At 38.3% G+C, this 22,976-nt stretch overlaps 2 protein-coding genes across 2 annotated transcripts in view; one reads left to right on the forward strand and one right to left on the reverse strand.

Moving 5' to 3' along the window:
- Positions 1 to 750, reverse strand: part of MARCHF5 (membrane associated ring-CH-type finger 5) — a 56,386-nt gene extending 55,636 nt beyond the window's left edge. Inside the window, exon 1 of the mRNA XM_020964196.2 lies at positions 341 to 750. Coding sequence (XP_020819855.1) covers positions 341 to 375 — 35 coding nt within the window. The 5' untranslated portion in view covers positions 376 to 750. The remainder of the gene's footprint in view (positions 1 to 340) is intronic.
- A 48-nt stretch (positions 751 to 798) lies between these two features.
- The window catches only part of CPEB3 (cytoplasmic polyadenylation element binding protein 3), a 232,576-nt gene continuing 210,398 nt past the window's right edge, over positions 799 to 22,976 (forward strand). Inside the window, exon 1 of the mRNA XM_020964190.2 lies at positions 799 to 1,100. The gene's annotated coding sequence lies outside the window, so the exon portion shown is untranslated. The remainder of the gene's footprint in view (positions 1,101 to 22,976) is intronic.

Raw genomic sequence — 22,976 nt, forward strand, 5'->3', positions numbered from 1 at the left:
ATCGAATTAGGAGTCAAATCTTCGGCAATACTCCGTCGAAGCGTCCCCCCCCCCAAACGCTTCCATTTTCCAACCAGCCCCCCATTTTAGGCCGTCTGGATTAAGGGTCTTCTCTGAGGTGCAGGTCTCTCCTGACCCTGGGGGGGCGAGGAATCGTGGGGACCAAACCCGCCCGTGCCCACACGCCCCATGTGGGAAGGAAGGGCTAACACAACTTTCTGGCTCTCGCAGACCCCGCTCTCGTCTCTCTGTCCCCTCCCACGCCACCCCCTCCCCAAACCGGCCACACCACGGACACCGAAGCTCGGGCCGGCCCGGCCGGGCCCGCCGCTCCCCGTACCTGTCCAGCATCTGCTGCAGGGCTTGATCTGGCATCTTCTCGAGGCCCTCCCCGCGGAGCGGGGCAGCGGCAGCGGCGGCGGCGACGTAGGCAGCAGCGGCGAGCGCCGGGCCCCAGGGAGGGACAATAGCAGCGGTGGCGGCGGCGGCGGCGGGCTAGGCCTCAGCCGGGCTCCAGCCGCAGCGAGCTCTCCTCACCGCCTCCCTGGGCGGCGCGGCGGCGGCGGCAGCGGCTTGGAGCGACCTCTGGACTACGGGAGGGCGCGAGGGAGGGAGGAGGAAGAGGACGAGCGGGAGGAGGGTGAGGAGGCGGCGGCGGGAGGAGGGGCCTGGGCTAGGAGGCGGCGATCACGGCGCGGGTTCCTGCCCGTCTCCCCGGGGTTCCGGTCCATGGACCGCGACCGAGGAGCTGAGGCTGACGGCTGGGCTACCTCTGTGAGGTAAGAGTCGCCGCCTCCGTGCGCACAGGGGTCACGACGCAGGGGCAGCCCAGAGCAGCCTGGGAGATGTAGTCCCAGGACCGACTGCTGGCCACGGGACCGACAAAGCCTACTTTTGACCATCTCCGCCGTCGTCCTCTCCGGCCTGCTGTCCGGCACACACTCACACACGCACACACACACAAGCACACACAAGCGCCCTCACACACGGGAGTCTACTTGGTGGTTTGTTTTTTTCCTGCCCAAGGGGAGAAATGTCCTTCGTGCCGCTCTCTAAGAAACAGCAGGATGTACCGGTCCAGCGCTGTCAGTAGGAAAAAGGTCAGCCCCCCCATTGAGGTCGTCTTCCCTCTCCCTCGACCCTCCACCGCGTGGCTCCTCCTCTCGAGGTGGGCCGCACTTAGGTGCGGGAGCTCGGCTCTGGCCAGGTGCTGAGGCTGCAGCAGTCCGGCCATCCTGGCAAGGGCTGTCACCAGAGTGGGGCGGGCCAACCCAGACGTTTACTTAGCCCCTTCAGCCCTCTGAGCACCTTTGAGAATGGGAATGCTTGCTTTTTTTTTTTTAAACCGTGGGCACGTCTAAGAAGCGCTGGTGGGTAGTTTAGCAAGGCTCCAAGAAAACGGTTTCCAACTTAGCCCTGCACTGAAGGTTGTTGACCCAAGGGGACGAAATTTACCCTCTCTTATGGAACCTTCTAAACTGTGTCTACTGCTTACTACCCACCCACTGTCAGAACTGAACTTGTTTATAAGCAAGCAGCCCTGGCTTTTTCCGTGGCAGGCTCCTGTCCCGGCCACTTCAGCTCCTCCTATCCACACCTTTTTAATCCCTTGGCAGCTCCTTAGCATCTGCAGCCAAGGGCAAGCATAAACCAGTTGGTTGGGTTCATTCTTAGGACCTTTTAGTTAGGTGAAAGACATTGACTAAAATGAGTTATTAAAATGACTCTTAATTGGTGTCACTTGGTGTAGAATAATTCCCTTAGTCAACAAAACAAATTGTACACAAGTCGAGGCATATGTTTTAAATATGCTTAGATTCTATTGTGAGTTGTGATATTTTTGCATCTTCACTGTATAGAGTTCCTCGGGGGAAAAGGTAAATTTTCATCAGATTTTGTAATCAAATTTTAATTCATCGGTTTACTTTACACTACCTGAAAAACACACCCAACTACTTTGGCAGTAAGTATATCCAACCACATTTATTCAGAGTCCAAATACTGTCATAGGATTTTCAGAAAAGCTTTAAAAGCTGTTATAATTAGTGTCCTAGCTTTCTTTAAGAATTGAAGAACATGCCCACACTAGGGAAGGAAAGTGAATATTCTGTTTAATCAGCATGTTTTATATTTTTCAGTTCTTACTAGCCGAAGTGAATATGCACTCCCCCATAGTATATGGAAATCTCCTAGGCAGCTTTTTCAGCATTGTGGAAGATATGTAAATCCTGTTTTAAAACTCATTTGATCCTAGTATGTTGATTAAGTGGACCAGTACAAACTCCATTTATACTTATGATTTAGATTAAAGAAAATTTTTACTTAGAGTTTCTTTGGACACATTTTAAAGTAATGCATGTAGTTAGTTCTATTGATAACTCGGCTGTGTGCAAATTCCCTGTTTTTGCCCAATGTTTATGCCATGCAGTATTTTTTAGGAAAAACTTTTAAAATCAGTGACCCTACTCTCTCATATAATGCTTAACTAGCTAGAGAATTTGTATCTTTTGAAAAATGAAAAGTTCCTTATTATCAAACCTAATTCTTTATCAGTATGGATGAAAAAAAAATCACTGCTCACGTTTCACAAAAGAAATGGAAATAATGCTTGAATTTGGAACTGGTCTGGTACAGAGATTAGCCTGAATTTTAAAATCTGTTGTCACCTTAGGTCAGGGGTGGGGAACCTAGTGGGCAGGTGTTTCTGTGGCTGCTGAATTTTAAATTTTAAAACAAAACTCAGGTTAAATTGACACAGTAATTACTCTTTGACTTGGAAAATAGAGAAATCTTAATAAGTAAGATTTGGTCAATAACTGGAGGCCCCCAAAATTAAAAAAATCGAAGTGGTTTTCTAATTAAGTTTATGTAGAAGTGAAACCACTTTTGTTGATCTGAGATGGGCTTGTAAATTAGGCCTATGTGATGTGAGCAGCTGGTAACCATAGGCATGAAAAAATTCTGTTAAGAATTTATTCTTCGTTTTAAATTGTTTCACTGAAAATGTTAAATATTCACAGCCTCAGAACTAGATTTATACACACTGGGAATGTGGAGCTAAAATACCCTCAAGAACCTAGTCCTGCTATGATGGGCTCAGGAATGCCTGGACATGAGTCATTTCTAAGCTTTAGGAAAACACTGATTTGCATATCACTTGAAACCTTTTCCAGAGAACATATCTTAAAACATCTAAAGAAAGTATTGTACACATCCTTCATGACATCAGTATGTTTCCAAGTCAGTTAAGAAGTGCTGATATGCTTGCCATATTCCAAACTTGGTAGTGAACTTTCAGCAGAAATAGCATTACAGGAACATGGCATGAGAGAAAGTGACTAAATGTGGGGCTGAAGTAAGGGAAAATCTCAAAGGTAACTCTAAGGTTCTGAGCTTTGTAATGGAGACAGTGATGTTGCCCTTGGCAGAACTAGGGAGAGAAACATGAATGTATGTTGAGGGTTAGGGACTTGGGGTGCTGGGACCCCAAAATCACAACATATGGGTCCTGTCCGAGAGAATTCGACCCAAGCCTTCTTTCAGCCAAAGGCAAGGTTCATTGGAACATCCGTCATATTGGGCAGACTCTTAAGGAGTCTGAACGTTAGTAAGCTATTGGCTAGATCATAAGAACCTGAGCACTTTAATGGAGACGAGATTGACCTTATATACAGAAAGACTATGGGAGGGATCTGGGAGTGGCCAAGTAGTCTGCTGGAGATGGTGAAGTGATAGAATGCCAGGGACCTGGATCATGTGGCCAAGGGAGAATGGAGCATAGCTAGGTTTGGGACTAGGCTAGGTTAAGGGTAACTAAGAATTGAGAGATTGGGTGTAGCCACAATGAAAGGCCAGTTGATGGGATTATAGCCTCAGAGGAAAACCAGAGATCTGGCCTTGTGGGAAAGTCCAGGGTTTTTCCTTTCTGGGCTCTAGATCCCAACATCATCAGGTAGGGGAGTTGAATGAATACCTAAGTTGGAGCAAGGAGAAATCTGGTTTTTAATCTCCCACAGCTCACCCAGGACACGGACTATCTGAGTGACCATGGGGAAGGCATTCAACTTTTCTGAGGCACAGTTTGTTTATCTGTAAAATGGGGATAGTAGTTGGTACTCATTCTTAGGGTCATTTTGAGGATCCATTGGGATAATGTAGATACAGTGTCTTGTAAACCTTAAAGAACAAAATAAATATCAGCTGTTATTGTTATAAGGGCTTTAACCATTCATGCCTTTAATCAGTCAACATTTACTGAGCACCTGCCAGGAGCTGTAAGGAACACAAAATATAAAAATAATTCCTGTCCTACCAATGAGCTTGCATACTAGTTAGGAAGAAAGGACAGGCACAGAAATGTACAACAATAGAAGGAGGTTGTAGATGATTCAATGTCAAATGAATAGTATAGACAAGTGTTGAGGTCAGAAGAAGGGAAGACTATTGGAGGCCAAATTGGCCTTGAAAGGAAGGCTCCATGGAGCAGGTGGGACTTGAGCTGGACCAAAATGAGGAGGAGGAAAAAGGAGCATATGTGGTGAGGAGCTGAAGGCACCTTCATTTGGGGATAATGCATAAATCAGTTGAGATTGAATGAAGGATTTGCATTGTATAATAGTGAAGATTTAGGTAGAAAAGTAGGTTGGGACCAGATTATGGAGGGTGTTAATTGCAAAGCTAAAAGATTGAGACTTTATCTTGTAGGTTATAGAGAGCCTTGAAAATTTTTGAGTAGAGGAATGGCATGGTAAAAAAACATTGTTTCTGTGATTAGGATTATAGAGGAAGGAGAAGGAAGGAAGGAGAGACCAGTTAGGAGGCTGTTGCAGCTGTCAGTATGAAGTGATAAGACCTGAATGAACTAGGGTAATAGTAGCGGGAGTGGAAAGAAAAAATAATGCACAGCTGTTTTAGGGTAAAGATGAGTAATTCAGTGTCTGAGACAATGGGAGATATTTGGGGAAGGATTCAAATCTGTGTCTTCTGGTTCCCAGTCCAGCACTCTATCTATGGCATTCTTTCTTGCTTCCCAGGCAAGAAGCCAGGGCTAGATGTATAAACTTGGGAGTTATTCATCAATATTTCCTGACTCTGAGTCACCCTTGGAACTTGAAGCCAGGTTGAGATTCTATGGGGACTGGTCAGGATTGAGATAGGCCTTGGTTATCAGCTTGGAATGGTATCCACTCTCAATGGTCTGTTGATTGAAAGACAAAGGTCCTGAAATTCCTTAAACAGGCTGATTCCTGGCCTTCTAAAAGGATTCTGACCTTTTAGCGATATTTATTCCCTCTACCTTCTGGAATCTCTACAGATTCTTGTAATGACCTTGTTCTCCTAGGGCTGATGATCTGAGCTCTGTCATTTTTGCAGTCTCCAGAAGATTCTTATCCCTGAAGCCACATGAAGAGAATTTCCTAAGACTGGTTGGCCAAAGAATAGCATCCAGTACTAAAATAGTTTGCAAGAGAAGGATCATTATGGGGTAGGGTAGTCAATGTCAAATTTGTTCAAAGAACATTATGTGGAAGAGATAAATTTACCCAACCTCCATGAGGTAAAAAAAAAAACAAACCAAAACTAGTGCAGTTCTATTCATAAATGTTCCAGAGAGCTGATTTCAGAATATAAATTTAGATCTCTGTGTACTGAGTTCCCAAATCCCTTACTCACAGAATCACAGGCATATATAATCTATAGGTAAAAATATGCAGCCCACTGCAATTTTTGAAATACAAAATGAATTATGTACACAAAGCCCATATGAATAATGATTTAAAAAATCACTTGATCTTGTACCAAATTAGGAAGTGTAGGACCAGAGATGAAGACTGCTGTTCAGCATCTCTCTCTCTCTCACTCTCTCTCTCTCTCTCTCTCATTGACATCTTTTGGTTTTATATCATCTTTATATCCCAAGATATCCTTCCCTCTCCCACTTTGAGAACCATCTCCCATGACAAAGAATGAAGCAAAGGGAGAAGAAAGCCACAGGAGGAAAAACCAACCAGCACATCATTCATGTCTGGTGTATGTGATGTTCCATAGAGGCATAATACGTTACCTCTACCAAGAAGAGAAGAGGGAAAATGTACTCTCATCACTCATTATAGTTACGCAGCGTTCAGTTGGGATTGTTTTATTTCCATTTACGTTTTTGTGGTGATTGTGTGTACGGTTTTCTTGGTTCTATGTACTTTGCCTCATAAAAGCTTCCCATGCTTCCCTGAATTTTTCATGTTAATTTCTAATTTGTCATGCACATATATAGCAAGGCAGCTAGGTGGCACAGGAATAGAGTGCTGGGCCTTGAGTCAGGAAGACTCATCTTCCTGAGTTCAAATCTGACCTCAGACACTCACTAGCTGTGTGACCCTGGGCAAATAATTTATCCCTGTTTGCCTTATTTTCTTCATCTGTAAAATGAGCTGAATAAGGAAATAGCAAACCACTCTAGTATCTTTGCCAAGAAAGCCCCAAATGAGGAAGGGCAGATTGGGGGAGGGGGAAATCAGAAGCAAAACACTTTTGAGGAAGAGCAAGGTAAAAGGAGAGAGAGAATAGAATAAACGGGGGACGGGGGACGGGTGGAATAGAATGGAGGGAAATACAGTTAGTCTTTTACAATGGGACTATTATGGAAGTGTTTTGCATGACTACACATATATCAACATATGTATATATATATATATATGTGTGTATATATATATATATATATAAAACCTATATCAAATTGCTTACCTTCTCAACGGGGAGGTGGGGTGGGGAGGGAGGAAAGTAGAGAATTTGGACCTCAAAGTTTTAGAAACAAATGTTAAAAATTGTTTGTACATGTAACTGGGGAAAAATAAAATACTAAATGGAATTTTACAAAAAAGAAAGAAAACTCCAAATGGGGCCAAGAAGAGTAGTAGGACGCAACTGAAAATAATTGAACAATAACAAATGTGTAGCAATTTATTTAATTGTTCCCCAATTGTTGGACATCTACTTTGTTTCCAAAGAATTTGGTATTATGGTGAGTGTAATTACAAAAAGTGTATGTGGGATTTTTCTTTCTGTCTTTGACCTCTTCAGAGAATATGCCTAGTAATCAGATATCTAGGTCAAAGGATATGGGCATTTTAGTCACTTAGTATAATTTCACATTGCTTTCTAGATTGGTCAGACCATTTCACAGCTTCACCAATAGTACATTGGTGTATTTGTCTTTTTTAAAAAAAATAAATCTATACAATTTTCTTCTTTATTGTGAACTTAATCATTAATAAAAACAAACATTTCAAGATACAAAGAACAGAAAAGATGATAATATAAGAAATTTTGACTACTGTTACAATTTGTTTTTTCTCTAAGTAAATGATATATATCACATATATAATATATACATACATACATATCTATACAGTTTAACAAAGTAGCAACAAAATTGCTGTGTCCACTTCTGCATTTTTCTCCTGAATATTTAAAAATGTTTTATTGAAGCTCTTTCTTCCCTTTTATCTACTAATTTTCTCTTCTGCATCCCTCCCTGAAGTAGAAGCTTTCTCTTATAACATATATACATGTATGTATATGTATATACATACATATACACACATATATTTAAATTCATACAAAATGAATGAACAAATTGGTTGTGTCTGAGAATGCATCTCTTATTCTCTACTTCTAATCCATTCCTACTCTGCCAAGAATTTGGGAAGTATGTTGAATCAGTCTTTTAAAGACAGGATTAGTCATTGTTCTGCTGAGAGTTCTAAGATCTTTTGAAGTTACTTCTCCTCACATTAATATTGTTGTCATTGTGTAAGTAGTTTTCCTAGCTCTGTTCACTTTACTCTGTATCAGTTTGTCATTCGTTTTATATTTTTCTGAATCCATCATATTCATTCTTTCTTATAGCCTGATAAAACTCTATCACATTCATCTATAATTTATTCAGTCATTTCCTAATTGATGGTTGCCTATATTATTTCTAGGTCTGTGCCTCAACAAAAAGTGTTGCTATGATTATTTTATATATTTATACGTTTATATATATTTAAACATTTTGTAGCATTTTTTTCATATTGAAAGTTTTAATTTGTTTATGCATTCAGTTCCTTTTCTTTTATCCTTGACACCTTTGTGATATGTCACTGATAATAGTATTGCTGTGTCAGAGAATAGGTACATTTTTAGTAATGAAATAATCGGATTGATTCTGTATCATCTTTTAATTGATCCTATTTACAGTTAATTGATTTTGTCTAGTAACTGCCTAAGTCATGATTTTTTATCTCTGAACTTAGTTCAGAATTCAGCTGGCTTATAATGAGTTAAGTTTGGAAATCCAATTCTCTTGTTAATCACTGCTCTGTTGTGTCAAGGAAATCTGTTACCCTTGAAGAATGCAAGTGGACACCAGGGAATCTGGTCCAGTATCTTTACACCACCAAGCTATCCTTAAAGGATGTCTAGTTTGTTAGCCGAAGAAGTCTGGTCCACTATCGCTAACCCTGCAAATTGACTCAAAACAATGAACATTTCTTAGTTCTCTTAGAAGGGAATAACTGTTGCTAGCCCCTCATTCCTAATTTCTAACAAATCATACTGTCCCCCATGCCTCAGCTCTGTAACCAATCATATTGATTTCATTATTCATGACACAGAACTCTTTTAACCAATCATAACTTGTTTCATACTATGAAGTCTTATTTGTTCTGTACTTCCCTAAAAACTATTAAAAGGGGTCTTAGTTAAGCTAATTATTGGTAAATTCACTTTTTACCAATAAATTGATCATGCTCAGAACTTTGTGCATTGGTCTACCTTAATTTTAACTGTCACAATGACTTTTAAAATGTCATTCCAAGCTGTTTTCCAGAATGATCAAATTAATTTACAAATATACAAGCGGCGTACTAGTATTCCTGTTTTCCTACTACAATTCTAATTAAAGCTATTTTCTTGTTTTATCGTCTTTGCCAATCTGATAAAGTGTAAAGTGGAACCTTAGAGTTGCATTTTGCATTTTGTTATTATTAGTGATTTGGAGTAATTTTTTTCATATAGTTTTTGAAAGCTTTCATTTGTTTACTTGAAAACTGTCTGGGGAGAATGGCTCTTGTTCTCTTATACCTGGCTTAAAAAAAAACCCAACTGTATTTCTGTATAAAGTTTTTATTTATATCTTGAATCATAGTGATAGGAATTAGGTCTGTGAGGTAATTTATATAGAGAATGCCCAGATAAAGAAACTCCCGCTGCCAATGTAGATTAGCACCTTTAAGTCTTCTGTTTGCTTGTTTTTAGACTAGGTTTCCTACTCAATCAGGCTGGAAATGCAGAAGCCAATCATTGGCCTACTTGGAGGCTTTGACCTGCTCAGGTTCTGACTTGGGCTGGTTAGCCCTCTCCGTTGGCACTTGGTGGTCCCCAACTCCTGGGTTTCCACCGTATTGATGCCAGACTTGGTACTTACATCCAATTGGCTTTACCTCTACTGAAAGTCAAAACTCCTGAACTCAACTTTACTGGCTTCAGTCCTCCCAATAACAAGGACTGCAGTCTTGGGCCACCACGTCCAGCTTCTGTAACTTAGTCTTAGACCATTGCCTACAGCACTGAGAGATTAAATGACCTGTCCGAGGTCACAGAGCCAGTGTTTGTTAGAAATGGAAGGTGAACCCAGATCTTCCTGATTTTAAGATTGGCTTTATATCCTATTGGCAGTTTATCAAAAACCTTTGATGTGATTTAAAATATTCATTGATATATTTTGTCTTTTACATCAATAGAATCTCTCTCATTAGCTTTTCATTCCTCCCCATCCAGAAATGCTACATAATAAATAATACTTTTTTAAAGGAATAAAAAAATAAAAAGAAGAGGACCAAAAAATCAGTGGAACATCAAATGCATTAAAATACATTAAAAAAAACTGAAAATACATCCAATGTGCCATACGCCAGGACCTTCTGTTTCTGCAAAGGAGTGCACTTGAGAGGTGTGATACTTCTCCTTTCTATTCTTTGGAGCCAGGAATGTTTTGGGGGGGTTTTTTTGCACATAGCAACATTCATTTTTTGTTATTTTGTAGTTACTCTTTCTATGTACATTTCTATGTACATCTGTGTTGTGATTGTTGTATATATTGTTTTTTAGGCTCTGCATCAGACCATTTAAATGTTTCCTTGCTTCTTTGTATATATCATATTCATAATTTCTTTTTTTTCTTTTTCTTGAACTCTTTTTTTAAGATTATACATGTACAATCATGTTAAATATATTTCCACATCAGTTATGTTGTGAAAGAAGAATCAGAACAAAAGGGAAAAACCACGAAAAACAAAAAAAAGTGAAAATAGTATGCTTTGATCTGCATTCAGACTCCATAGTTCTTTCTCTGGATGTGGATAGCATTTTCCATCATGAATCTTTTGGAATTGTCTTGGATCATTGTATTGCTGAGAAGAGCTAAGGCTCTCATACTTGTTCACTTCACAATGTTGTTGTTACTGTGTACAATGTTGTCCTGGTTCTGCTCACTTCACTGAGCATCAGTTCATGTAAGTCTTTCCAGGTTTTTCTGAAATCTGCCTGCTCATCATTTCTTCTAGCACAGCAGTATTCCATTACATTCATATACCATAACTTGTTCAGTCAATTTCTACCACAAAAAGAGTCGCTATATTTTTGTATATTGGATCCTTTTCCCTTTTTTATGATCTCTTTGGGATATAGACCTAGTAGTGGTACTGCTGGATCAAAGGTTATGCACAGTTTTATAGCCCTTTGGGCATAGTTTCAAATTGTTCTCCAGAATGGTTGGATCAGTTCACAATTCTACCAACAATGCATTAGTGTTCCAATTTTCCCATATCTTCTCCAACATTTATCATTTTCCTGTTTTGTCATGTTGGCCAATCTAATAGGTGTGAGGTGGTACTCAGAGCTGCTTTAATTTGCATTTCTCTAATCAATAGTGATTTAGAGCATTTTTTCATATGATTATAGATGGCTTTAATTTCTTCATCTAAAAACTGCCTGTTAATATCCTTTGACCATTTATCTATTAGGAAATGACTTATATTCTTAAAAATTTGACTCAGTTCTCTGTATATTTTAGAAATGAGGCCTTTAGGGGCTGCTACTTGGTGCAGTGGATAGAGCACCAGCCCTAGACTCAGGAGGACCTGAGTTCAAATCTGGCCTCAGATACTTACTAGCTGTGTGACCCTGGGCAAGTCACTTAACCCCAATTGCCTAAGAAAAAAAAGAAAAAGTTATCCATTTTGCTTTTTGTAATGTTCTCTATCTCCTGTTTGGTCATGAATTCTTCTGTTCTCCATAAATCTGATAGGTAAACTATTCCTTACTCTCCCAGTTTGCTTACAGTATCAGCCTTTATATCTAAATCATGAACCCATTTTGACTTTATTTTGGTATATGCTGTGAGATTTTGATCAATGCCTAGTTTCTGCCATATTCTTTTCTTTTTTTTTTTTTTTTAGGCAATTGGGGTTAAGTGACTTGCCCAGGGTCACACAGCTAGTAAAGTGTCAAGTGTTTGGTCTGAGGCCGGATTTGAACTCTGGTCCTCCTGAATTCAGGGCCAGTGCTCTATCCACTGCGCCACCTAGCTGCCCCTTCTGCCATACTCTTTTTCAGTTTCCCCAGCAGTTTTTTTCAATGAGTGGGTTCTTATTCCAGAAGCTGGGGTCTTCCGGTTTATCAAGTAATAGATTACTATAGTCATTGACTACTGTGTCTTGAATACTTAACCCATTCCACTGATCCACCACTATTTCTTAGCCAGTGCCAAATAGTTTTGATGGTTGCCACTTTATAACATAGTTTTAGATCTGGTATAGCTAGGCTACCTTCCTTTACATTTTTTTTCATCAATTCTCTTGATATTCTTGACCTTTTGTTATTTTTTTCTAGCTCCATAAAATAAATTTTTGGTAGTTTGATTGTTATGGTACTGAATAAGTAAATTAATTTAGGTAGAATTGTCATTTTTATTATATTAGCTCAGCCTACCCAGAAGCAGTTGATATTTTTCCAATTGTTTAACTCTGTCTTTATTTGCTTGAAAAGTATTTTGTAATTGTGTTTATGTAATTCCTGGGTTTGTCTTGGCAGGTAGAGTCTCAAATATTTTATGTTGTCTGCAGTTATTTTAAATGGAATTTCTCTTTCTATCTCTTGCTACTGGGCTCTGTTGGTAACAAATAGAAATGCTGATGATTTATGTGGGTTTATTTTATATCCTGCAACTTAGCTAAAATTGTTAATTATTTCAAGTAGTTTTTTACTTGATTCCCCAGGATTCTTTAAGTATACATTATATCATCTGCAAAGAGTGATAGTTTTGTTTCCTCATTGCCTATTCTAATTCCTTCAATTTCTTTTTCTTTTCTTATTGTTAAAGCTAACATTTCTAGTACAATATTGAATAGTAGTGGTGATAATGGGCATCCTGGGTTCACCCCTGCTCATATTGAGAAAATCCCCATTACAGATAATGCTTGCTGATGGTTTTAGATAGGTACTACTTATTATTTTAAGGAAAACTGCATTTATTCCTATTCTCTCTAGTGTTTTTAATAGAAATGGGTGCTATGTTTTGTCAAAAGCTTTTTCTGCATCACGATAATCATATGATTTCATTAGTTTGGTTATTGATATGGTCAATTACACTGATCGTTTTCCTAATATTGAACCATCCCTGGCATAAATCCCACCTGGTGATAAATTGCTTTAATCTCTTTGCTAATATTTTATTTAAATTTTTTGGCATTAATATTCATTAGGGAAATTGGTCTATAATTTTCTTTCTCTGTTTTGGTTCTTCCTGGTTTAGGTATCAGCACCATATTTGTGTTATAAAAGTAATTTGGTAGGACTCCTTCTTTGCCCATTTCCCCAAATAGTTTATATAGTATTGGAATTAATTGTTCTCTAAATGTTTGGTAGAATTCACTTGTAAATCCCTCTGGCCCTGAAGATTTTTTTCTTTTCTTTTCTTTTCTTTCTTTCTTTCTTTCTTTCTTTCTTTCTTTCTTTCTTTCTTTCTTTCTTTCTTTCTTTCTTTTATTCTTTCTTTCTTTCTTTCTTGCTAGACAATGGGGTTTAGTGACTTGCTCAGGGTTACACAGCTAGTAAGTGTCAAGTGTCTGAGACCAGATTTAAACTCAGGTCCTCCTGACTCCAGGGCCAGTGCTTTATCCACTGTGCCACCTAGCTGCCCCTCTGAAGATGTTTTTCTTAGGAAATTCCTTGATGGCTTGTTTTATTTCTTTTTCTAAAATAGGGTTAAAGGGGGCAGAGCCAAGATGGCAGAGTAAAAGCAGTGACTTGCTTAAGCTCTCCCCCAAACCCTTCCAAATACCTGTAAAAAGTCACTCTAAATAAATTCTAGAGTAGCAGAGGCCACAAAAGACAGGGTGAAACAAATTTCCAGCCCAAGACAACCTGGATAGTTAATGGGAAAGGTCAGTTGCTAGGCTAGGAGAGAAGCACAATTCAGTGTGGGCCACTCAGGCAAAGACAGGGCCTTAGTGAAGCTGGAGCAGGCCTCAGGGGACTGAATCACTGGCAGCTGTGGCGGTTTCCAGCCTTCTCAACCCATAAATACCAAAGATAACTTAGAAGGTCAATGGGAAAGGTCTGTCAAACCTAGGTGAGAAAGGGGCACAGTCCAGCCCCAGCCCTGGCACAGCCCCAGGGCCAAGGTGGCTGCTTTTAAAGCTCTTGGCCCACAAATGGTGGGAGGTGGGGGGATTCAAGCAGCTGATCAGAGGGAGACTGTAGGGATTTCTTTGCTGGCACTGAGGCAGGATTCTCCTGCTTTACCCATGTTTGGATCTGGGTTGCAGGCCTGGGTGGCAGTCCTGAGATGAGATAGAGCACTGGCATGGTGGAGCTTGTGGTGTAGAGGGAATCCTCCTCACAATTCCAAGGCAGAAAAGAGTGCTTCTGGTCACTCGTAGACCAGAGCACGGGCCAGGAAAGGAGTAAACACCTTTCCTTTGATCATACCATCTTGGAAGAACTGAAAACTTACAGGTCCCTAGAAGTATCTCTGAAAACAGCTGCATAAAACCCCTGAAGCTTGGGACAGTATACCCTCCACACTGGAAGCAGAGTCCTACCTTAAAAAAAGAGTTTAAAAAGTCAAGTAATTGACTGGGAACATGAGCGAACAGAGGAAAAAACTCAGACTATAGAATCTTACTTTGGTGACAAAGAAGATCAAAACATACAACCAGAAGAACACAACAAAGTTAAAGCTCCTACATCCAAAGCCTCCAAGAAAAATATGAATTGGTCTCAGGCCATGGAAAAGCTCAAAAGGATTTTGAAAAGCAAGTAAGAGAAGTAAGAGGAAAAATTGGTAAGGAAAATGAGAGTGATGCAAGAAAATCATGAAGAACAAGTCAACAGCTTGTTAAAGGAGACCCCCCCAAAAAATACTGAAGAAAATAACACCTTAAAAAGACTAAAATGGCAAAAGAGGTCCAAAAAGCCAATGAGGAGAAGAACACCTTAAAAAGCAGAATTGGCCAAATAGAAAAGGAGGTGCAAAAGTTCACTGAAGAAAATAATTCCTTAAAAATTAGAATTGAGAAAATGGAAGCTAATGACTCTATGAGAAATCAAGAAATTATAAAACAAAACCAAAAAAATGAAAAAAAAACAGAAGACAATGTGAAATATCTCATTGGAAAAACAACTGACCTGGAAAATAGATCCAGAAGAGATAATTTAAAAATTATTGGATTACCTGAAAGCCATGATAAAAAAAAGAGCCGGGACATCATCTTTCAAGAAATTATCAAGGAAAACTGCCCTGATAGTCTAGAACCAGAGAGTAAAATAGAAATTTAAAAAATCCACCAATTACCTCCTGAAAGAGATCTCAAAAGGAAAAATCCTAGGAATATGATAGACAAATTCCAGAGTTCCCAAGTCAAGGAGAAAATATTGCAAACAACCAAAAAAAAAACCCAACCCAATTCAAGTATTGTGGAAACACAATTAGGATAACACAAGATTTAGCAGCTTCTACATTAAGGGACCAGAGGGCTTAGAATATGATATTCCAGAGATTAAAGGAGCTAGGATTAAAAACAAGAATCACCTACCCAACAAAACTGAGTATAATCCTTCAGGGGAAAAAATGGATATTCAATTAAGTAGAAGACTTTCAAGCATTCTTGATGAAAAGACCAGAGCTGAACAGAAATTTTGACTTTTTCAAATATAATACTAACAAGAAACATGAAAAGGTAAACAGGAAAGAGAAATCATAAGGGACTTATTAAAGTTGAATTATTTACATTCCTACATGGAAAGACGATATTTATAACTCATGAGACCTTTCTCAGTATTAGGGTAGTTGGAGGCAATATGTATATAGACAGGGGGGCACAGGGTGAGTTAAATATGAAGGGATGATATCTAAAAAATAAAATTAAGGGGAGAGATTGTACTGGGAGAAGGAGAAAGGGAGAGGTAGAATGTGGTAAATTATCTCACATAAAAGAGGCAAGAAAAAGCTTTTACAGTAGAGGGGAAATGGGGGAAGGTAAGAGGGAAGGAATGAATCTTACTCTCATCAGATTTGACTTAAGGAGGGAATAACATACATATTCAACTGGATATGCAAATCTATCTTACCCTACAGAAAAAGAAGAGAGAAGGAGATAAGAGAGGCGGAGATGATAGAAGGGAGGGCAGAATGGGGGAAGGGGTAATCAGAAGCAAACACTTTTGAGGAGGGACAGGGTCAAAGGACAGAATAGAATAAATGGGGGGGGTTGGATAGGATGGAGGGAAATATAGCTAGTCATGACTACACATGTATAACCTATGTTGAATTGCTTGCCATCTCAATGAGGGTGGGTGGGAAGGGAGATAATTTGGAACTTAAGATTTTAAAAATGAATGTTTAAAATTGTTTGTACATGCAACTGGGAAATAAAATATACAGGCAGTGGCGTATAGAAATCTGTCCTGCCCTACAGGGAAATAGAAGGGGAAGGGAATAAGAGAAAGGGGGGTGATAGAAGGGAGGGCAGATTGGGGGAAGGGGTATTCAGAATGCATGCCATCTTGGGGTGAGGGGAGGGGAGAGATGGGGAGAAAATTTGGAATTCAAAATCTTGTGGAAGTGAATGTTGAAAACTGAAAATTAATTAATAAAAAAATAAAATGGGGTTGAGTGTTTTATTTCCTTTCTGTGAATCTGGATAATTTGTATTTTTGGTACTTAATTGGGGATTTTTAATTTGTTCTTTTTCTAGCTTTTTTAGTTGCATGCCCAATTCATTTCCTCTTTTATTCATGTAAGCACTTAGAGATATAAAATTTCCTCTAAGAACTGCTTTGGCATAAATTTTGGTATATTGTCTCATTATTGTTGCAATCTTTGATGAAATTATTGATATGTTGTTTGACTCACTCATTCTTTAGGATTAGATTATTTAGTCTCCAATTTATTTTTAGTTTATCTTTCTGTGGCCTTTTATTACATGTAATTTTTATTGTATCTTGATCTGAAAAGGATGCATTTAATATTTTTGTCTTTCTGCATTTGATTGTGAGGATTTTATGTCCTAATACATGGTCAGTTTTTGTGTAGGTGCTATGTACTGTTGAGAAAAAGGTATATTCCTATCTCTATTCAGTTTTCCCCAGAGGTCTATCGTATCTAACTTTTCTAAAATTCTATTTACCTCCTTAACTTCTTGTTTATTTTATGGTTAGATTTATCCAGTTCTGAGAGGGGGAGGTTGAGATTCCCCACTAGTATAGTTTGCTGTCTGTTTCTTCCTGTAACTCACTTAACTTCTTCTCTAAGAAGTTTGTATTTAGTATTGATATTCACTGTCTGTGATACCTTTTAGCAAGATGTCGTTTCTTTGAATCTTTTGATTAGATCTACTATTTTTGCTTTTGCTTTGTCTGAGATCAGGATTGTTACCCCTGCTTTTTTGTTTCAGCTGAAGCACAATATATTCTGCTCCATCCTTTTACCTTTTACTCTGTGTATCTCTCTGCTTCAAATATATTTCTCGTAGACAATACATTGTAGCATTCTAGTTTTTTAATCCACTCTGCTATTCACTTCCATTTTATAGAAGAGTTTGTCCTATTCACATTCACAGTTATTATTACTGTGTATTTCCCTCCATCCTACCCCCCACCATTATACTTTTCTCTCTCCCTTCACCCTGTCCTTCCTCACCAGTGTTTCGCTTCTGACTACCACCTCTCTCAATCTGCCCTCCCTTTTCTTTCCCCTTTCCCCTTCTACTTCTGCCCTCCCTTCAGCTCTCCCTTGTATCAGCTACCCCTTTCCCTTTTTTTCCCCCTTCCCCTCCTATTTCCCTATAGGGTAAGATAAATTCTATACCCAACTGAGTGTGTATGTTATTCCCTCTTTGAGCCAAATCCAATGAGAATAAGGTTCAAACAATGCTCATCCCTTCCCTTTTTTCCCTCTGCTGTAATAGGTCTTTTGCACCTCTTCACATGATGCAATTTACTCTATTTGGCTTCTCCTTTTCCTCTTATCTCAGTGCTATCCTTTTTTTTAACCCCTTATATTTTTTTTATATCATCACATCAAAGTCAACTTATACCCATACCATCTATATATGTATGTTCCTTCTAACTGCCATGATAGCTACACAGTTCTCAAGAGTTACAAGTTTCATCTTCCCATGTAGGGATGTAAACAGTTTAACTTTATTGAATAATTACTTTTTTATGCTTCTCGTGAGTCTAATATTCGAAGATCAAATTTTCTGTTCAGCTCTGGTTTTTTCATCAGGAAAATTTGAATGTCTCTAATTTCATTGAATGTCCTCTTTTCCCCTGAAAGATTATGCTTAATTTTGTTGATTCTTGGTTGTAATCCAAGCTTCTTTGCCTTTCCGGAATGTCATATTGCAAGCCCTCTGATCCGTTAATGTAGAAGCTGGTATGTCCTGTGTAATCCTGACTATAACTCCTTGATATTTGAATTATTTCTTTCTGGCTGCTTGCAGTATTTTCTCCTTGGCCTGATAATTCTGGAATTTGGCTACAATATTCCTTGGAGTTTTCATATTGGGATCTCTTTCAGGAAGTAATTGGTGGATTCTTTCAATTACTATTTTACCCTCTGATTCTAGGAGATCAGGACAGTTTTCCTTGATAATTTCTTGAAAGATGCTGTCTAGGCTCTTTTTTTGATCATGGGTTTCAGGTAGTCTAACAATTCTTAAATTATCTCTCCTGGATCTATTTTCTAGGTCAGTTGTTTTTCCAATGAGGTGTTTTACATTTTCTTCTATTTTTTATTTATTTATTTTATTTATTTTATTTTTTTGTTTGTTTGTTTTTGGCTAGGCAATGAGGTTAAGTGACTTGCCAGGGTCATAGCTAGTGTCAAGTGTCTGAGGCTAGATTTGAACTCAGGCCTCCTGACTCCAGGTCTGGTGCCCCTATTCTTTTTATTTTGTTTTATTTTTACTGATTCTTGATGTTTCATAGAGTCATTAGTTTCCACTTGCCCAATTCTAATTTTTAAGGTATTATATTCTTCAGTTAGCTTTTTTGCCTCTTTTTCATTTTAAAGAATTGTTTTCTTCAGTAGTTTTTTTTTTCCAATTTGGCCAATTCTATTTTTTAAGGAATTGTTTTCAATAGTCAATTTTTGTCCTTCCTTTTCCAAGCTGTTGACTCTCTCTTGCATAACTCTCATTTCTTTTCTTTTGTCTCTCTTATTTGATTTTTAAAATCCTTTTTGAACTCTTCCAAGAAGGCTTTTTGGTCTTGAGACCAATTTATCTTCACCTTTGAGGCTTCACATGTAGGCATTTTGACATTGTTGTCATCTTCTGACTTTGTGTTTTGATCTCCCCTGTCATCATGGTAGCTTTCTGTCATATCTTTTCTGTTTCCTTTTTTTGTTTGTTTGTTTTTGCTCATTTTAAAGCCTATTTTGTGACTTTTAAAAAATTTTATAAATTTATTTTGATTTATCAATAATCACTTCCATATGCTTTTGAGTTTAAAATTTTTCTCCCCCTTCCTCCACACCACCCTCCCCAAGATGGCGCACAATCTGATATAGGCTATACATTTACATTCCTATTAAACGTATTTTCATATTAGTGATGTTGTAAGTAAAAACTAAAACCAATAGGAGGAACCATTAGAAAGAGGAAACAAAACTCAACAGAAGAGAATAAAAAAATAGCAATTCAACTTCCATAGTTTTTTCTTTGGATGTGGATAGCATTTTCCATCACAAGGCCTCTGGAGATGTCTTAGATCCTTGTATTGCTGGGAAGGGTTAAGTTTATCAATATTAGTCATCACACAACATGGCTGTTATTGTGTACAACGTTCTCTTGGTTTTGCTCATTTCACTCAGCATCAGACCATACAAGTCTTTCCAGGTTTTCTGAAGTCAGCTTGTTCATCATTTCTTATAGTACAATAGTATTCCATTACATTCATATACCAAACTTTCAGCCATTCCCCAATTGATGGGCATCTCATTTCCAATTCTTTGCCACCACAAAAAGAGCTGCTAAATATTTTTGTACATGTGGGTCCTTTTCCCATTTGTATGATCTCTTTGGGATATAGCCCTAGAAGTGCTATTGCTGGTCAAAGGGTATGCACATTTTTATAGCCCTTTGGGCATAGTTCCAAATTGTTCTCCAAAATGGTTGATCATTTCACAACTCCACCAACAATGCATTAGTTCCAATTTTCCCACATCTTCTCCAACATTTATCATTTTCCTGTTTTGTCATGTTGGCCAATCTGATAGGTGTGATGTGGTACCTCAGAGTTGTTTTGATTTGCATTTCTCTAATCAATAATGATTTAGAGCATTTTTTCATATGACTATAGATGGCTTTAATTTCTTCATCTGAGAACTGTCTGTTCATATCCTTTGACCATTTATCAATTGGGAATGGCTTGTTCTTATAAATTTGTCTTAATTCTCTATATATTTTAGAAATGAGGCCTTTATCAGAGAGACTGGTTGTAAAAATTCTTTCCCAATTTTCTACCTTCCTTCTAATCTTAGTTGCATTGGCTTTGTTTGTGCAAAAACTTTTCAATTTAATGTAATCAAAATTATCCATTTTGCTTTTCATAATTCTCTCTCCTGTTTGGTCATGAATTCTTCTGTTCTCCATAGATCTGATAGGTAAACTATTCCTTGTTCTCCCAGTTTACTTATGGTATCAGCCTTTATATCTAAGTCTGAACCCATTTTGACTTTATTTTGGTATATGGTGTGAGATTTGGGTCTATGCCTAGTTTCTGCCATACTCTTTTCCAGTTTTCCCAGCAGTTTTTTTCAAAGAGTGGGTTCTTATCCCAGAAGCTGGGGTCTTTGGGTCTATCAAATGATAGAGTACTATAGTCATTGACTACTGTGTCTTGCATATTTAACCTATTCCACTGATCCACCTCCCTATTTCTTAGCCAGTGCCAAGCAGTTTTGATGACTGCTGCTTCATAATACAATTTAAGATCTGGAATTGCTAGGCCACCTTCCCCTGCATTTCTTTTCATTAGTTCCCTTGATATTCTGGACCTTTAGTTTTTCCAAATGAATCTTGTTATTATTTTTTCTAACTCTATAAAATAATTTTTTGGTAGTTTGATTGGTATGGCACTGAATAAGTAAATTAACTTAGGTAGATTGTCATTTTTATTATATTAGCTCAGCCTACCCGTGAGCAACTGAATTGTTTTTTTGCTGATTTTAAAGCCTATTTTGTGACTTTTAAAATTGAGCTCTGCTCGTGGGGCATAGGGGGCACTGTCCCAAGCTTCTTGCACAGGGGACTAAGAGCCAGGTCACCGGCTTTCTGATTTGGGACTTCCGAGGCTTGCTGCTTGCCCACTGCAGTGGAGTAGCCTGGCCTAGTCATACCTGTTGTACCAGGGTTCTAGAGCTGGCAGTTTACCTTCTGCACTGGGGCTGCAGGCCTCACAAATGGCCTCTTATGCCGTTGGCCTGCTGAGTCGGGACTGAGGGGCCTTGGTTGCTGATCTGTGCTGTAGCTAAGAGCCTCCCACTGGCTTGCAGGGACACCATTTGCTCTAGGCTGCACTCCCCTTTTACCGAAGTGAAACAGACCTTTCCTGAAGTCCTTCTACATTATCTTAAGCTGGAAAATTATTTTACTGCTTTTGTGGGTTCTGTCACTCTAGAATCCATTTTGACTCTTGATTTAACATTGTTTCCGAGGGAAACTGAGGAGAGTTCTGACAACTTCCGGGCTTCTCTCTGCCATCTTGTTTCTGCCCCCTTCATAATTTCTTATAGTACAGTAATATTCCATTACATTGATGTACCAGATTAGGTTTAGCCATTCCTCAACTGATGGGCATCTATTTTGTTTCCGTTGCTTTGCCATCACAAAAAGTGCTGATATAAGTATTTTGGTGTGTAAGTGCTTACTTCTTATTAATGATCTTAGAGTATAAGCTCATAGTTTTGCTTATCACTTCGTTGGTCCTTTTGGTTTATTTTTCCTATAATTTTCAATATTTCTTCTTTTGTGCTTTTTGAAAAAAATATGCTGACTTTCTAATTTTTCAAATACAAATTCACTTCATTAATACCCTCCTTTTCTATTGTTTTGATGTATGTTTGTAGGGATACAATTTGTTTCCTGATATATGAAGATTTTCTCCCTGATTGTTTCCCTTACCTTATTTTGCTCGTGAAAAAGCTTTTCAATTTTATGTAATTGAAACTACTTCATCTTTTAGAATAAACTCTGTTCTCTGTTTAGATAAGAATTTCTCCCAGCCTTAGTTATGAAAAGTATTTTCTTCCTTTGTTGCCTAATTTTTTATATAATTTTAAAATATTTTGATAATGTATCCATTTGTACTCGAGTATATGGCATTAAATGTAAGTCTAATCCCAACTTCTGCCAGACTGTTTCCTAGTTTTCCTGGTAGTATATATTGAATAAGTGAATCCTTTAGTCCCATAGTTGGTGTCCTTAGGTTTATAAAACACTATGCTACTATATTCATTAACTTCTGGATCTTGAGCACCTGATCTGTTCCATTGTTCAACTTTTCTGTTTTCTAACCAGTACTGATAAGTTTTGATGATTATTGCTTTATAATATAGTTTGAGATCTTGTACTATTAGACCCCCTTCATTCCTACTTTTTTTTCATTATTTCCCTTTCAAATCTTTATCTCTTGTTCCTCCAGATGAATTTTGTTATTATTTTGTCTAGATTTATAAAAAAAAAAACCTCTTGGTAGTTTGCTTGATATGACATTAGATCTGCAAAATATTTGAGATATCATCATCATTTTTGTTCTATTAGCATAAGCCAACCATGAGCAATTTGTCTTTCTCCAATTAAGTCTTTATATCTGGTTTTTTTTTCTTTTCTTGTTTTTGTTTTTTGCTAGGCAATGGGGTTAAGTGACTTGCCCAGGGTCACACAGCTAGTGTTCTGTGTCTGAGGCCAGATTTGAACTCAGGTCTTCTTGACTCCAAGGCCGGTGCTCTATCCACTGCGCCACCTAGCTGCCTCGAGTCTTTATTTCTGTAAGTAGTGTTTTGTAGTTATATGTCTTGAATATATCTTGAAAAGGACACTTCCAGATATGTTATACATACTATAGTTATTTTGGGGAATACATACAGGATCTAGTTTAGCTGGCATGACCTGGCTGAAGATCCAGCAAAGTGGACTAAGAAGGAATGAGAGAGTCAAAAAAATGTAGTGAGTGGAGTACCAAAGAGAAGAAGGTGATTTATAGACAGTGTCAGAGTTTGCAAAAAGATCAAGAATGAGGAGGACTGAAAAGAGGTCATTAGATTTAGCAGTTAAGAGATCATGAGAGCAGCTTCAGTTGAGTGATGAATTCAGAACATGGTAGAGATGTAGGAAGAGACTGAGAAGAAGGAAAGTAGAGACACCTAT

This window comes from Phascolarctos cinereus, unplaced genomic scaffold, assembly GCF_003287225.1.
Source record: "Phascolarctos cinereus isolate Bilbo 61053 unplaced genomic scaffold, phaCin_HiC Scaffold_3;HRSCAF=262, whole genome shotgun sequence".
Classification (NCBI taxonomy): domain Eukaryota; kingdom Metazoa; phylum Chordata; class Mammalia; order Diprotodontia; family Phascolarctidae; genus Phascolarctos; species Phascolarctos cinereus.